This window comes from Hoplias malabaricus, chromosome Y (assembly GCF_029633855.1).
Source record: "Hoplias malabaricus isolate fHopMal1 chromosome Y, fHopMal1.hap1, whole genome shotgun sequence".
Taxonomy (NCBI): Eukaryota; Metazoa; Chordata; class Actinopteri; order Characiformes; family Erythrinidae; genus Hoplias; species Hoplias malabaricus.
Window position 1 is genome coordinate 54175643 of NC_089820.1, and position 16537 is coordinate 54192179.

Below are 16537 nucleotides of genomic sequence, written 5' to 3' on the forward strand. Positions count from 1 at the left end.
ACACACTCTATCAGATTTCTCTCTCTCGCTGTCTCTCTCTCTCTCTCGCTGTCTCTCTCTTTCTCTCTCGCTGTCTCTCTCTCGCTGTCTCTCTCTCTTTCTCTCTCTCTCTCTCGCTCTCTCTCGCTGTCTCTCTCTCTCTCTCTCTCTCTCTCTCTCGCTGTCTCTCTCTCTCTCTCTCTCTCGCTTCTCTCTCTTTCTCTCTCTCTCTCTCTCTCTCTCTCTCTCTCACTGTCTCCCTCTCTCTCTCTCTCTCTCTCTCGCTGTCTCTCTCTCTCTCTCTCTCGCTGTCTCTCTCTTTCTCTCTCTCTCTCGCTGTCTCTCTCTCTCTCTTTCTCTCTCTCTCTGTCTGTCTGTCTGTAATATAATTTGCTGTAGGAACTCCTCAATATCTTTAAGCATAAATAGAATTCGTGGTGGTCAGTGCTCAGTGGTTCATCGCTTGATTACTCTGGTCTGATTTGTTATATTTTTAACGTTAGCCTCTGTCTTGGACACTCGTACGTGAGATAAACCTTCTCTTTTCCGTTTTTCTGTGGGTTTCCCTTTAGTCAATAACATCTATAGGACGTAGCCATAGTTATAAATTATTATAGTAACTTAAATACGGTATAATGCGTCTGGTATACTAGTTTTCACCTGTATTCCTGGAGTGCTAACTTCATGACCAAGCTATAATAACTGCAGTGATCTGTATTAAGGTCAATAACAGTAGACCACCCTTCATTCTTTTAAATTCTAGTCAAAATGGCCATTCATTTATATATATATTAATCACAGACAAGGGGGAAAAGCAGACGCCATATAAGTGAGCCACTCTTTTCCTGTATTCACAGATTCTTATATTACACTGATTTACAGTGTTTTTAAAAAACAAATCTGCAGTCTCAGGCATAGATTGCATTCTCTGCTTCTTGTGAACCAATTATTCCCAAAAACACATTTAATAACACATTGATTTCCAAATCTTCTTCCTCCCACTCAGTGATGGCCACATCCTTCCAGACACACAGCGTTGAGTTTCTTCTTGCAGTTTAAAGATGGGTAGAAATACGCTATAAGGTGTGCAGCCAGAGTGAGGACTTGATTTTCTGTGTATCTTTACATTGGGGCCATTTTGTGTGGTCTACCACATTCCACTGATGTCTAATTGGAATGTTCAGTGAAAATGAAATTGATCTCTGAGTAGTGTATACAGTATTTACAAAAAATAATAATGCTTCATGAAATAAGTGACGTGAAAGAATTGCTATGTCACCTTCATTAGACTGAATTAAGATGAACATGGATGATACACACCTTAAAGATCTGAGCCTGGATTGGGATGAACCTCACACAGTGCAATGTCTTATTTGCCTTAATGCCTTCAGTGGTCAGTCAGTGGCCACGCCGCAGCAGTGTGAGCACCTCTACTGTCTAACCTGCATTACTGAATGGGCAAAGGTGAGAGGAACTGCATTATGTGAAGCAATGTGTAGTCATGTAAAGGTATATTCACGTTCGTGTAGACGTGTGTATACAAGTATTTATGGTTATGATCTTTTATAGATGACAAATTCCTGCCCTGTGGATCGGCTGGAATTTAACGTCCTTTATCAGAGAACAGGTGTTGGAGGTGGCATTCAAAAAACAGTAAGGCAGATTGATTTGTCCCTCTGTGCCTATGGAGTGGCAAGCATGCTTTCACCTTGACCCGTATTCACTACGTCTAGGTTACAGTACAGGCCCCTCAGGTGAAGCTTTACAGGAAGGAAATGCTGTGGATTTACTGAGCGTGTGTGAAGAGTGTGGAAGGAGTGACCGGAGACACCTCATGTTGCTCTGTTCAGCCTGTGACTCGAGGTGAGACTGAGGTTTTCAGTTAAAACGTAATCAGATTAAACTTTGTTGGGCACTATGTCTCTACTTCTTTCTGTCGACTTGAAAGGTATCACATTTGCTGCCTCAGCCCTCCTCTAAGTGCAGTGCCATTTGAGGATTGGATCTGCCAGGAATGTAGTGGACTCTTTAAAGAAGCGAGGGAGATAGACGAGGCTGAAGTAATGGATCTGCTGTCTGAAGTCGTTCCAACGTCCAGTCGCCTCAGAACGTCCACTTCAACGAGGCCCACTGTCTACACTCGAAGGAGTGAGAGAGTCCGTCAGCAGGACAGCAGAAGACATGCTAGTGTGCCTCATCCCGTTCAGGTTACATTTCCTTATTTATGTTCGACATCAGTTGTGTGGAAACCCACACAGACACAGGGAGAACACACCACACTCCTCACAGACAGTCACCTGGAGGAAACCCACGCAAACACAGGGAGAACACACCAACTCCTTACAGACAGTCACACGGAGGAAACCTACGCAGACACAGAGAGAACACACCACACTCCTCACAGACAGTCACCCGGAGGAAACCCACACAGACACAGGGAGAACACACCACACTCCTCACAGACAGTCACCCGGAGGAAACCCACGCAGACACAGAGAGAACACACCACACTCCTCACAGACAGTCACACGGAGGAAACCCACGCAGACACAGGGAGAACACACCACACTCCTCACAAACAGTCACCCGGAGGAAACCCACGCAGACACAGGGAGAACACACCACACTCCTCACAGACAGTCACCTGGAGGAAACCCACACGGACACAGAGAGAACACACCACACTCCTCACAGACAGTCACCCGGAGGAAACCCACGCAGACACAGAGAGAACACACCACACTCCTCACAGACAGTCACCCGGAGGAAACCCACGCAGACACAGAGAGAACACACCACACTCCTCACAGACAGTCACCCGGAGGAAACCGACGCAGACACAGGGAGAACACACCACAGTCCTCACACAGTCACCCGGAGGAAACCCACGCAGACACAGGGAGAACACACCACACTCCTCACAGACAGTAACCCTTAGAAAAATAGAAAAATTTCTTATTTTAAATGCACTACAATTTCAGCTGTCATTAATATTATGGTTTATTTCTTTTGCAGCATGTGCCCAAGTATCTTTTAAAATTAGCCAGTTCAGCTACTGATGAAGATGTCGAGACAAACAGCCTCACATTAAAGACTCAGAAATCAGACAGAAAGAAAACCGCTCATAAGAAGAAAACGAGACGATGAAAGACATTCCTTCGTTGTCCATGTCCTGTCTGAAAAGGCTTTAGGATGTGTCCACATTTGTGTGGATTATTTGACTTGTTTTATAAGTTGCTGATAATGGCCACAAGGTGGCAGCAGTCCTCTCACTCAATAGACTTTCACAGCTTTGGGTCATGTGACTGAAACTGAAACACGACGGTTTGCAGATAAATAAAAGTGAAACCAAACGTCTTGTGTTTCTTGTGTTTATTAATGAAAACACTTGTATGGATTATAAATGATTAAATCAGACTGTGTGGCTTTTTTCATTTATAAAAAGCCCTGTCCTTAAAGCTCTAGTGATTGTATAATGTGCCCATTGCACTTTGTGAAAAACATAAATGAAATAATGAGACTAACCAAAGAAAAAGGGAGGATAGTGAAACTATTGGTGATTACACCTCTTCTGAGTTATGAGGTCTTAGGAGGTCTGCTACTGGTCAAAAATCCTGGTAGCCCCGCCCCTGAGAAATAAAGAGGAAGTTCCTGATGCCTTCAAGGAAGAGAAGAGGTATATTTTACATTAAAGGCTCGTCGTCGCTATGCTCACTACAAATGGTAAGAGCTTATTACATATATCTCGAGATGTAAGAGAATTCCTGGAGACGTATTTCATTCAGAGATAAAGTAACTGAGACATCACAAGCTCAGCAGAAGTGTCAACTCAGCTTTACTGTGTTTTCTTCAGTGTGTTTTGGTTAAATGTGTGTACTGCTGTGTTTAAATCAACACAAATACAGTCAGACAATCACACTCTCAGTGACAAAAGAAAAAACAACCATATATAGATGCTTCTAGAAATGAAAAAGGGTGTCAATCAGAACACACACGTATTTACACTGATGGAGAATAGGGAGTGGAATGGTTTTCTGTTCATTTCATTAATTCTATCTTTATCTTTTGACCAGTGCAGATGGTTTTAACTCACTCTACTTTGTAATGACCTACAGGGGTTGGACAATGAAAGTGAAACACCTGGTTTTAGACCACAGTAATTTATTAGTGTGGTGTAGGGCCTCCTTTTGCGGCTGATACAGCGTCAGTTCGTCTTGGGAATGACATACACAAGTCCTGCACAGTGGTCAGAGGGATTTGAAGCCATTCTTCTTGCAGGATAGTGGCCAGGTCTCTACGTGATGCTGGTGGAGGAAAACGTTTCCTGACTCGCTCCTCCAAAACACCCCAAAGTGTCTCAATAATATTTAGATCTGGTGACTGTGCAGGCCATGGGAGATGTTCAACTTCACTTTCATGTTCATCAAACCACTCTTTCACCAGTCTCGCTGTGTGTATTGGTGCATTGTCGCCCTGATACACGGCACCGCCTTCAGGACACAATGTTTGAACCATTGGATGCACATGGTCTTACTGGTGCAATGTGGAGTTAATGAAGATCGGCCACCAGGCTGCTCCAATTTAGCCGTGAAACCTCCCACACTACAACGACAGGTGTTTCAGTTTCATTGTCTAACCCCTGTATATCATAATGTACTATGATATATATATAACAATGGTATAGTATATATAAAATCATGGTGAGCAAGAATTGTACAACAGTAAGACTAGCTTTGAGTGTTTGAATGCGTTTGGTCTATTCTTGCCAAAGTCTAGCCAATTGAAGTCTCTCTCTCTCTCTCTCTCTCTCTCTCTCTCTCTCTCTCTCTCTCTCTTTATGTTAAGGCTGTCATTTTGGAAAAAAGGAGGAGGACTTTGCTGGTAAGAAGCTCAGATCACTCCCACCAGCCCTGCTCGCGAAGAGTCAGGATCCTGTCAAGGTGGACCTGCAGAGGAATAGACTCAAACAGGTGACTGGCATCTCTCGCTTGTCAAATCTGACAGAGCTCAATCTGTCCAGGAATGAGATTACAGAATTCCCTCTGGAGATCAAGCAGCTACGGTGTTTGCTGAAACTTTACCTAAATCAGAACAGCATCAAGAACATACCTGATGGTATCTTCCCATCCCTGGAGAAGCTGCAGTTCCTTAAGATGAGCACAAACCGCCTGGTCAAGCTGCCTTCGGACATGAACAGGTGTCAGAGTCTCGTGTATCTGAACCTCTCCAACAACAGCCTGAAGGATCTGCAGCCTTTGGTGGGTCTGCTTAGATTAAAAGACATCTACGTGGAGAACAATCAACTGGCAGAACTTCCCCGGGCCCTCTTTCAGTCCCAGAACTTCAATGTGTTCAAAGTGAACGGCAACCCACTAAGAATGCCTCCGGAGGAGATTTGTGCGGGGGGTTCCAAGGATATTAAAAGCTATTTTGATATGTTAGAAGACAACTCCTGCAGTGTCTGCACCATTAAAACCATGTTCTTGGGATCCTCCATGGCGGGGAAGTCCACCCTGTGTCGCAGTCTGACGTGCGGTCGTCCCGTGGCGGTGGCAGAGGCTGACCGCACTGTAGGTATTGATATCCGTGAAGTAGATCGAGATGGAGTTCGCTTCCTCTTTTGGGACTTTGCTGGGCAAGAGGAGTATTACATCACCCACCACATCTTCATAACGCCTCAGGCTTTTGTCATCCTCGCTGTTGACTTATCCAGGTATTTCAGTAGTGTTGATACTAAGCGAAGTTTCTGATGACGAAGGTTAAGGGCATTAACGATGTGTTGTTTTTAATCGTGTAGCTACCACACAGAAGATCCTCAGTCGTTCAGAGAAAAGGTGGGTTTTTGGATCAGCAACATTCTGCTCAAAGTTCCAAACTCGGTGGTCCTCTTAGTGGGCACTCACACTGACCAGTGCACAGATGTGATGGAAGCGATAGGTAAGAAGTATGACATTGAGAAGAGGGTTGAGCAGATGCTGTCTGAAACAAAAGAGAGTTTGGAGCAGCAGAGAAAGAACCTAGAGGAACTGGAGGACCTCTCCTTGTTTTCTGAACAAATGAGTGAAATCGAGCGTCTAACAGAGTACAAACTGAAGGTGAGTGGAGTAGGAAATATAATCTTTAAAGAGGCTGAATTGATTTATAAGATGTCATAATTATATTTTGTCTTATGACTATTTTAAATATAACTAATAAGTTCTGGGGCGCCACGGTGGCGCAGTAGGTAGGTGTCGCAGTTACGCATCTCCAGGGACCTGGAGGTTGTGGGTTCGATTCCTGCTCCGAGTGACTGTCTGTGAGGAGTTGGTGTGTTCTCCCTGTGTCCGCGTGGGTTTCCTCCGGGTGACTGTCTGTTAGGAGTTTGGTGTGTTCTCCCTGTGTCCACGTGGTTTTCCTCCGGGTGACTGTCTGTGAGGAGTTGGTGTGTTCTCTCTGTGTCTGCGTGGGTTTCCTCCAGGTGACTGTCTGTGAGGAGTGTGGTGTGTTCTCCCTGTGTCTGCGTGGGTTTCCTCCGGGTGACTGTCTGTGAGGAGTGTGGTGTGTTCTCCCTGTGTCTGTGTGGGTTTCCTCCGGGTGACTGTCTGTGAGGAGTGTGGTGTGTTCTCTCTGTGTCTGCATGGGTTTCCTCCAGGTGACTGTCTGTGAGGAGTGTGGTGTGTTCTCCCTGTGTCTGTGTGGGTTTCCTCCGGGTGACTGTCTGTGAGGAGTTGGTGTGTTTTCTCTGTGTCTGCGTGGGTTTCCTCCGGGTGACTGTCTGTGAGGAGTGTGGTGTGTTCTCCCTGTGTCTGTGTGGGTTTCCTCCGGGTGACTGTCTGTGAGGAGTTGGTGTGTTCTCTCTGTGTCTGCATGGGTTTCCTCCAGGTGACTGTCTGTGAGGAGTGTGGTGTGTTCTCCCTGTGTCTGCGTGGTTTTCCTCTGGGTGACTGTCTGTGAGGAGTGTGGTGTGTTCTCCCTGTGTCTGCGTGGGTTTCCTCCGGGTGACGGTCTGTGAGGAGTTGGTGTGTTCTCCCTGTGTCTGTGTGGGTTTCCTCCGGGTGACGGTCTGTGAGGAGTTGGTGTGTTCTCCCTGTGTCTGTGTGGGTTTCCTCCGGGTGACGGTCTGTGAGGAGTTGGTGTGTTCTCCCTGTGTCTGTGTGGGTTTCCTCCGGGTGACTGTCTGTGAGGAGTTGGTGTGTTCTCCCTGTGTTTGCGTGGGTTTCCTCCGGGTGCTCCGATTTCCTCCCACAGTCCAAAAACACACGTTGATATGTGGATTGGCGACTCAGAAGTGTCCGTAGGTGTGAGTGTGTGAGTGAATGTGTGAGTGCCCCCTCCAGGGTGTATTCCCGCCTTGCGCCCAATGATTCCAGGTAGGCTCTGGACCCACAGCGACCCTGAACTGGATAAGCGCTTACAGATAATGAATGAATGAATAATAAGTTCTGCCTGTAAACACTGTACCTGGTGTTGTATCATAATGTGTGCCTTCTTTACAATTAGGTCCTTGACCTTGTACCCATAGACTGCACTGACTCTAAGGACATTGCCTCTTTGCAAGCCCACATTAAGTATTTGACTTCAAAGAAAGACATATTCCCGTTCATGGAACAGAGACTCCCTCAGTGCTACCAAAAAGTTGAAACTGCACTTCAAGGTCTTTTAAATCAGGGTGACATTCCTCCACATGGTAAGTCGCATTCTCTTGTTCAATGCAGTGTAAGTAATGATTGAAAATGAAATGAATACCATAACATTCTTAACACTGTTCTTCTTTGAACAGGAATAATAACTCAAGAAGACCTCTTGTATTACCTGAGGGACATGCACCGTGAATTGGACCAGGACAAGATGAAGCTCATTCTTCAGTATCTGCACAGAATTGGGGTCATCATGTGGTACATGGAAATCCAGCACTTGAAGGACATGGTGTTTGTGAAACCATCATTCCTCATTTCATTGTTCAAGGTTTGCTTAAAAATAATACAAATAATAATAATTAAAAATAGAAATATCTTCTCCAAAAACCTACTGTGATTTCCTCTTCCTCAGGCCGTTGTAAGACATGATTTGGTCAGTGTCCTGGAAGCTATTCCTAACAAAGATCTGAAGTCAGAGAACTCCCTGCAGATGCACAGGAAACGGTGGGTTAGTAACTTCCAGGAGAGGGCGACACTGAGCAATGTGGCCATACGGATCCTGGTGCGTAGTGAACTTGAGAGATCAGTCATCCAGGAAAAGGATCTGGTTGAAGACATAGTCGGTACCAAGAAGAAGGCTGGGAGCCTTCTCACTCTACTGCAGCACTTTGACGTTTGTCTTCCGACCAAACAAAGCTCACCCCTCAACCCTGCAGCGCAAGAGTTTTGTCCGAACAGAAAGTGGGAGCCGTCAGATCCCTCTGTTTACGACCCAGATGGGGCCTGTCTGTTCCCGAGCTTCTTGACCAACAACGAGCAGGTTAAGGGAATGTGGGGAATGGACAATCTGGAAGACATCAATGTCCAGGTTTACTTCCTCCCAGAGATTCCTCATCACTTCTTTCACAGGTGAATCTCTAGCTTTGGACTTGAGGACATTATGGGTTTTGAGCTTATATCAAGTATCTTAAGTTCAATAGGGACTGGTAGAACCAAGTGTACATACTTTACTACCTGAGGAACATCTAGCAGAAACGTTGACTACAGCTAAATATTTAAACAGAAAAACGTTCGCTTATACACTTCCCTTCTTCTGGTATGATGTGTTTAACAGGCTTGTCATCAAGATCTGCTCCTTTTACTCCACATACTGGATTGGGAAAGACCAGTGTCTGTTCTCCTGTGGTAACAGACGGGTTCTGCTCAGAGAACATGTTACTGACGGGGATCAGTTTATTGAGATTCGGTGCAAAGACAGTGATGGTAAGATGTGTTTTATTTGTGCTCTTTATTCATGAATACAGTGTAGGCTTCCGACAATAGATAAAGGTTTGTATGGGATCTTAAAAAACCCAGATGTCAGGGTTTGACCTCATTGTTTTGGTCTTTCTTGACGAAATTCACCAAATACACAAAGAGAAGTAACAATTACACAACACCAGCACTTGAGCCCATCCCTCCAACAACTGTGAAACAAACCACCCAGTCAGTTGTTGTCGTTTGCTTACGTTAGCAAGGGATAAAATAAGCTGTTCTCATTTTTAGCTGCTCTTTACGTAGGGTGCATGCGCATTAGTATTATACCACCCAGCCTTCTAATCACCTCCAATCACAGCGCTGGACCCACAAGCAAAGGTGGGGTGAAAAAACAAGGTGTAAAACAAACCTAATCAGAGCTGAGGCCTGAGAGAATCATGAGGAAAAGGTTTGAGTGAGGTGTGTGGCTCATTCTGATTTAAAGGAGAACACTGCTTTTGCCTCAGAATTGATGCAGGGACAGATCAGTTTTTTGTAATAACTGATTAACTGTACTACGTTCATATTTCAGTGCACAGCTCACTAGACATCCAGAAGGCCTGGGACATGATCAAAGTAATCATGAAGCGTCTGGCTGAGCTCACACATCAGTGGAGAGGACTGTGTCAGTTCGTACACACTCCGTGTAAACAAAGTGGATGCTCTGATTATTTTGAGTGGAGGGACTGGCAAGACTGGCTCGATTCTTCAGGGTCCGAAAAATTCAACATGTAAGTCACGGTCGCGCCTGGACTCTTGGTGATCCTTTCAGTTAAACAGCACAGAAGTGGAGGGTAAAGTTTGATTCAGTGTGTTTAAGTGTGTTTAAGGAAAACGGCACCTCCCGATTAATTATTCAATTATTCATTCATATTCTCTTTAGTGTGAGCGTAACTGAAGAGATGCCTTGTGACTTTCTTAACAGGGTTTCAGAAGAGAAGCTGACTTGTCGCAATGGACACACGCGCAGAACCGAATTGCTGTTTCCTGTTAGGTATTAACATCATGTTTTTTGTCATTATTATTACATGATTATTACATGATATTACATGATTATTGCATGTTATTTACATGGTTATTACATGATCTTAAATGATTATTGCATGTTAATTACATGATTATTACATGACATTACATGATTATTGCATGTTAATTACATGATTATTACATGATTATTACAAGATTTCTGCATGTTAATTACATGATTATTACATGATATTACATGATTATTACATGATATTACATGATTATTACATGATTACTGCATGTTAATTACATGATTATTACATAATATTACATAATTATTACATGACTATTGCATGTTAATTACATGATTATTACATGATATTACATGATTATTACATAATATTACATGATTATTACATGATTACTGCATGTTAATTACATGATTATTACATGATATTACATGATTATTACATGATTATTGCATGTTAATACATGATTATTACATGATATTACATGAATATTACATGATTATTAAAATAAACTTACGTCTTCTGATTCAAATCCTCATATTCTTTTTCCCAGCATCTCAGAAGTCCAGAAGTACTGAGCAATGGAGGAACTGCACCTGTTTCCCAACAAACGATGCCTGTTACACTTGCCTATATCCTCTTCTTCTTCTTCTACTTCTTCCTTTGGCCGCTGCAGTGGAACAATCATGATCCGCACCATCGATCTGGCACCGTGTTTTACCCTCCCTCCCTATTTATCTGGTCTTTGGGACCCACACTGCAACACAATGCATTCCAGTGGCTAGGTACACACACTCACACCTATGAACAATCTTCCGAGTCGCCAATCCACCTACCAACGTGTGTTTTTGGACCGTGGGGGGAAACCCACTCGGACAAAGAGGGAACACACCAAACTTCTCACAGACAGTCACCCGGAGTGGGGCTCGAACCAACAATCTCTAGGTCCCTGGAGCTGTGTGACTGCGACACCTACCTGCTGCTTCACCGCTGCACTTTCCTATGTATATTTAAAAAAAAATTTGAAAAGACACTTTAACTATGTTTGATTTATCGTTATAAACAGGTCACCATTCTAACCAAGTGAGATAAGTCAGAAGACACAGAAGAGTGCTTAAATGTTCTTATTTTGTTGCTGTTTTTTTAAAATTATTATTACAAAGGCACTACAGCATTCACCAAGAAAATATCCCCACCACTAGAGGGAGCTCTTAGGTTAAACACTGCACCCAAAAGGTCAGTCAGGACACTTTTATGGGGTGAATGCATCCTGTAGGGAACCTCTTGCCTTTGGCTCTCGTCTATCTGTAGTTCTACCTTTATTTATTAAATAAGGAAAAATATCAATTGAACACATGAACAAGTCTTTAAGTCTTAATTAAAATTGCAGCTTTTATTAACCCTTTCTGTCCTAGATTTGCACTCCACAGACTGTTAAACAGACTGAGATGAACTGATCGAGTTAAATGGCCTGTGGAGAAGCTTCTGATTAAAACCTTAAACCAACCACTCGTTCAAACCAATCAACACGTCCCTTCACATTAAGAGTCTTTACCCTCACTGATGGTTATTGATCATAAACATTTCAGACCGCTTAAATGTATAAAATATGCATAAATACAAAGCTAAACAGTGACCTGTGAAATAAACAATAGGGATCTCAAATAATTCTGACTAATAAACAGGACAAAGATCAGTAAATTGCAGTATCTATTATAGTGTAGATGAATATGGGCTCACTATTTGGCAAGCTATGATTTTTTATGTTTTTGTGTTAATTCTTTAAAGAAAACTATAAAGGCTTTACATGAGCTCATTAATACAATAACCTGCACCCTTCATACAGTGAGATTGTTTCATAAATGGCTTATGAATGGTTAATATGCATATTTCTGGTTACTATTTATGTCATAGACCCCTTAAAAATATTAATGAAAGTTATAACACATACATAAATGGGGACTTGTTGTTTAACCAATAGTGAGGTCACACTTCCATATCTTTCTGTGTCTTCTGCATTATTATAACTGCTTTATAATGCCTTATAAGGCAACGTCTGGTCAAGGAGTACTGATAGGAAATGGCTTTTTTGTACTGTCCCTTACATTAATATGTTCATTTCAAATCATGCATAAACACTTTATAAATGCAGGTGAATGTACAGTGATCCAGTTCACTATAAACCATTTATAAACCCTTTATAAGGCTGGTTGTATGATAGTGTTAGAGTGAGTTGTAATAAACCTTTATAAATGTGGTCTCACTGTAATGTTCTTCACGCGCAGACTTTGCTGTCTAAGGCTTTTTGCTGAGGTTTTGAAAAATGTGACCACGCGCCCAAATGTAAATCTGGGAGGGCGCGTGGCGCGTGGGGTGGGGGCAGGTTGTCAGTAGGGGGTTGGAGGCGGGGCGTTCTCTGTGTGTGTCGGTGGCGTGCGCGTGTTGAAAAGGCACCGCGTGCCAGCCGTCATTCCAAAGCTGAACGGCATCCAGCCACCAAGCAGCGGTAGCGCACGCACGGTCCTGTTGCGTAAAGGCCACGCGTAAGGCACGAGCCCGGTGCGCGCCCACGTCTGTCATTTGTCCTCCTTGGTCTTCCTCGCGAGCTGTAGCATGCATTTTATGGAGATGGACTCTGGCGTCCTTGCGCCAGCGCGCGTGAGCTCTCCATGCCCGGGGCGCGTGCACCTCTCCTCGGCGGACAGCGGACCCAGAACGGTCTCCAGCAACAGCAGCGACGGCAGCCACAGTCCGGAGCGTCTCCGGTGCACGCGCAGATTGCGCTTCGTCTCCGTGTCCCCGCTTCAGACGCCCGTGGCGGTGGCCCGGCGCAACGAGCGCGAGCGCAACCGCGTGAAGCAGGTGAACCTCGGCTTCCAGACGCTGCGTCAGCACGTGCCCAGCGGCGCGGCCAGCAAGAAGATGAGCAAAGTGGAGACGCTGCGCTCGGCCGTCGAGTACATCCGCGCGCTCCAGAGGCTCGTGGACGAGCACGACGCAGCGTCCGTGCGCACCGTGCCCTCTCCGGCCGCCTCCAACGCGAGCTCCGCGGGCGCAGAGTCCCCGCGCTCTGGCGCCTCTTCCTCCGACGAGTGCTGCGGATACTATGAGAGCTACGAGCCGCTGAGCTCCGAGGAGCAGGAGCTGCTGGACTTCAGCTCGTGGTTCGATGGCTACTGATACAATAATCATCCATTAAAGATATAGCGATGTTCAATGGCCAGTGATGGCATTCTGTGGGGCGATAGCGTGCTTTGACCTGTGACTATTTCTAGACACAATTGATGGTCAGCATCTAGTGGACTATAATGTTGACCACAAATCTACTTCCCATTAGAAGGCAAAATCATCAGGATTCAACCCCTGTTTGTAATGGTTTTCAGCAGTGGAGGGGGTCATGGAACTTCCAGAGATCCACTCTGTGCTTGAACTGATCCAGGTGCTGTAAAAAACAAACAAAATGGACTGAACAAAAGCAACCAAAAAACGCTCTGCTCCAGAGCTCACCGAAACATCCAGGAATCGTGGAAGCTGCAGGTTGAAAACGCTGATAAAACTGCAGATGTGGACATTTTAATTGGTCACGCCAAGTGCATGGGCGCTGCCTAAGAGAACTGACCATTTCCCACAACATACAACCAACCAAGATGTGCACAACATGGAACTGGCTTGAAACTCACTCACTCGCTCACGTTTAGCAGGCGAAACACGCTCCTTAAGGGGGCGCCACTAACTGTGACTACTTCATAAGAACAGCACCATTGTGTGTGTCTTTGTTACAGAGGAAACAAGTCATACCCAGTAATCACTGCTGACTGAGTGGTGTGATCCTGAAAGAGACACATTTTCGCAGGTGCAAGGCCTAGAGCTGGAGAACACAACACATAAACAGTGGCTTTTTTTTGTATTGGATGAATGGCTTTTATATCAAAGTGTGCACTTGTGTCTTTTCATGCCGACGTGTGTGTGATGTACTGTTTTATAAAGAGAATGCTTATTTTATGTAAAATAAAGACAAGTTTTATTTATTCAGAAAGTGGTGTGGTGATCGTACTCTTGTTGAATTTGGAGCTTTCGGAAATAGAAGATTCATAAGGGCAAGAGCATGAGGCCTTTAGGGGTCCAAGCACTTAATAAACACTAAATACATATATAATAAATATAAGCTGAGGCTGAAAAAGGCATGGCATTGTTTTGGTGAGTTAGTTCAGCTAGAATTAAGTGATAAACTTAACCAGTGTCAGCATCACTAAAGATACTATAAACAGTGAATAAAACACACAGTGCCTTTCAATAAAACTGACAGAATACACTCCTACACATACACATTGCCTGGTGGCTCAGCTGATTGTGTCATGTAGCGTAGTTACCCCAATTTCCGGCCACTTTAATTACAATATTGGAAATCTTATCTAACTGTAAATAAATAGCACTTTACTCACTCAAATCAACATTTTTCAGGAGTCAAATGTGTGTAGATTAATGTCCAAGACTTGTTTGACTTTGAAAGAAAATATGTTTTTAGATAAAAACGCTTTTGTTTAAGTAGGTGCCAATACTGCTAAGATTATTAGCGCCCTCTAACTTCGGCCACCTCCCCTACCTGTGACAGTCAAACAAGACAGTTGCTACCACATTCAGTGGCTTTGAGAGGTTCACAATGAGATTACGTTTGTCCTGTGTTGGTATCCGTACTCTACATGTAAGGAATAAAATGGCGGTAGATTTTCCCCTCAGAGAAAAGGAAGCTAACCGCTAAGCTAACTTTTACACTGAGGTAAATATCTGTCGCGAAATGGAAATGTGTTGTGTTCCACATGCAGTTTTGTACACAAAGAATTACAACACTGTTAGAGATAATTAAATATTGTTTAGATATGTGATTTCTTGCAAGACTGGTGTTTAAGGCTTGATCTTATGTTTTATAGTTTTACCCAATGCGATTGGTGAAGAGAGAGAGCGGAATTGCAACATATACGGCAGTGGCCGGAATTAGGGGACGGCCTGAAATAGGAGGAATACTGCTAGCTGTGTAAGGGTTGCCATGTTGATAGCATCTCCTGAAATTGTAGTTATCTACGGAGAACTGTGGCAGTTTTGATATAACATTTTAAATTAAACTGGAGCCAGTTAAGGGACTTTGTGTTGAGACCTAGGCCCCTAAGGCTCCCTGTTTTTATGCTTGTAAATCTAGTAAGTTCTCACAGAGCAAGGGATTAGATCAATGACAGTCCAAAGCAATCGATTGTTGGGCAAGGTTCTACTTTTGTTGAATTCATTTTTACTAAATGGCATCAATATATTTATTAGCTTCTTAGCTGCTTTAATGAATCAATGAATCAATAAATCAGCCTTTCACTGCACCACCACAAGAAGCTTCATTGAAATACACTCACATGCCCTGGGGGGTGAGGGGGGTGAGGGGGGTGGTTATCTGCCCCCAAATCATTTCCCGAGATCATTTGTGAAAATCATTCGTCTTGGTCTCATGTTGCCTGACATTTCAAAAGAAGCAGCTCTGAATTGTGTCACCAGGCTTTAATTGATGGCATCTATTTATTACCACAGGGGAAAGTAACATCCGATAAAGGGACGGACCTGTACAACCTTGGAATACAGTGGCCGGTCAGTTAATGTTTAATCCACCACAAAACAGGTTGAAGTTCAAAGCAATTTATAACACGTGAATACTTCGATAGTGTGACCAATTCCCCTGCAAAGGCCAATGCAGTCTGTAAGAAGAAACCAGTGGAAGAGTGATGATGATAAACTGTTCTGGACCCTGTCCAAGTGGGCTCTGCCAGGGCTTCCCCTTTTACAGTGAGCTTCCCTTTCTAGCTTTAACACACCTTTTTTTTCTCTCTCTTTCTTTACAAACGTAGAGTCGTGACAGTCACGGGGTGTCCCTGATTGATTAACAGGTTCAGTTTAGTTTCTAAAGGAGAAATTAAAACGTTTTCTGCTTCACTATTTCTTTGTTTATTTCCTGGGCTTAACTTATTGACAATTAAATATGCAAATAAAATAAGCTGCAACTTTTGAACAGGGGACGTTTTATGTTTGATTCTACTATATATGTAGGAGTTGGTGTGTTCTCCCTGTGTCTGTGTGGGTTTCCTCCGGGTCACTATCTGTGAGGAGTGTGGTGTGTTCTCCCTGTGTCTGTGTGGGTTTCCTCCGGGTGACTGTCTGTGAGGAGTTGGTGTGTTCTCCCTGTGTCCGCGTGGGTTTCCTCCAGGTGACTGTCTGTGAGGAGTTGGTGTGTTCTCTCTGTGTCTGCATAGGTTTCCTCCGGGTGACTGTCTGCGAGGAGTGTGGTGTGTTCTCCCTGTGTCTGTGTGGGTTTCCTCCGGGTGACTGTCTGTGAGGAGTGTGGTGTGTTCTCCCTGTGTCTGCGTGAGTCTCCTCCGGGTGATTGTCTGTGAGGAGTTGGTGTGTTCTCCCTGTGTCCGCGTGGGTTTCCTCCAGGTGACTGTCTGTGAGGAGTTGGTGTGTTCTCTCTGTGTCTGCATAGGTTTCCTCCGGGTGACTGTCTGCGAGGAGTGTGGTGTGTTCTCCCTGTGTCTGTGTGGGTTTCCTCCGGGTGACTGTCTGTGAGGAGTGTGGTGTGTTCTCTTTGTGTCTGTGTGGGTTTCCTCCGGGTGACTGTCT

The 16537-nt window shown here is 44.2% G+C and overlaps 2 protein-coding genes and 1 long non-coding RNA gene across 3 annotated transcripts; all 3 read left to right on the forward strand.

Annotated features, from left to right (window-relative positions):
- The first annotated feature begins 1736 nt into the window (after positions 1-1736).
- Positions 1737-3164, forward strand: LOC136677778 (uncharacterized). The gene is made up of 3 exons (XR_010796430.1): positions 1737-1842; positions 1928-2186; positions 2995-3164. It is a non-coding gene; the product is annotated as an uncharacterized lncRNA (long non-coding RNA).
- A 461-nt stretch (positions 3165-3625) lies between these two features.
- On the forward strand, positions 3626-12096 carry LOC136679365 (malignant fibrous histiocytoma-amplified sequence 1-like). Its single transcript, XM_066657850.1, has 10 exons — positions 3626-3702; positions 4825-5692; positions 5777-6074; positions 7459-7645; positions 7739-7923; positions 8008-8504; positions 8710-8858; positions 9424-9622; positions 9817-9885; positions 10440-12096. The coding sequence occupies exons 1-10, from the start codon at positions 3687-3689 to the stop codon at positions 10462-10464; spliced, it is 2493 nt and encodes an 830-aa protein (XP_066513947.1). The 5' UTR covers positions 3626-3686; the 3' UTR covers positions 10465-12096.
- Positions 12097-12421: 325 nt separating this feature from the next.
- Positions 12422-13066, forward strand: LOC136677640 (achaete-scute homolog 1b-like). The gene has a single exon (XM_066655219.1). The coding sequence runs from the start codon at positions 12500-12502 to the stop codon at positions 13064-13066; it is 567 nt and encodes a 188-aa protein (XP_066511316.1). The 5' UTR covers positions 12422-12499.
- The last annotated feature ends 3471 nt before the right edge of the window (positions 13067-16537 follow it).

Bases quoted from the DNA above. Each gene is read 5' to 3' on its own strand.
- LOC136679365 (XM_066657850.1), top strand. The intron at 7,924-8,007 runs GTTTGCTTAAAA...CCTCTTCCTCAG, and splicing joins TCCTCATTTCATTGTTCAAG to GCCGTTGTAAGACATGATTT. The intron at 8,505-8,709 runs GTGAATCTCTAG...TGTGTTTAACAG, and splicing joins CCTCATCACTTCTTTCACAG to GCTTGTCATCAAGATCTGCT.
- LOC136677640 (XM_066655219.1), top strand. From the start codon at position 12,500: ATGCATTTTATGGAGATGGACTCTGGCGTCCTTGCGCCAGCGCGCGTG.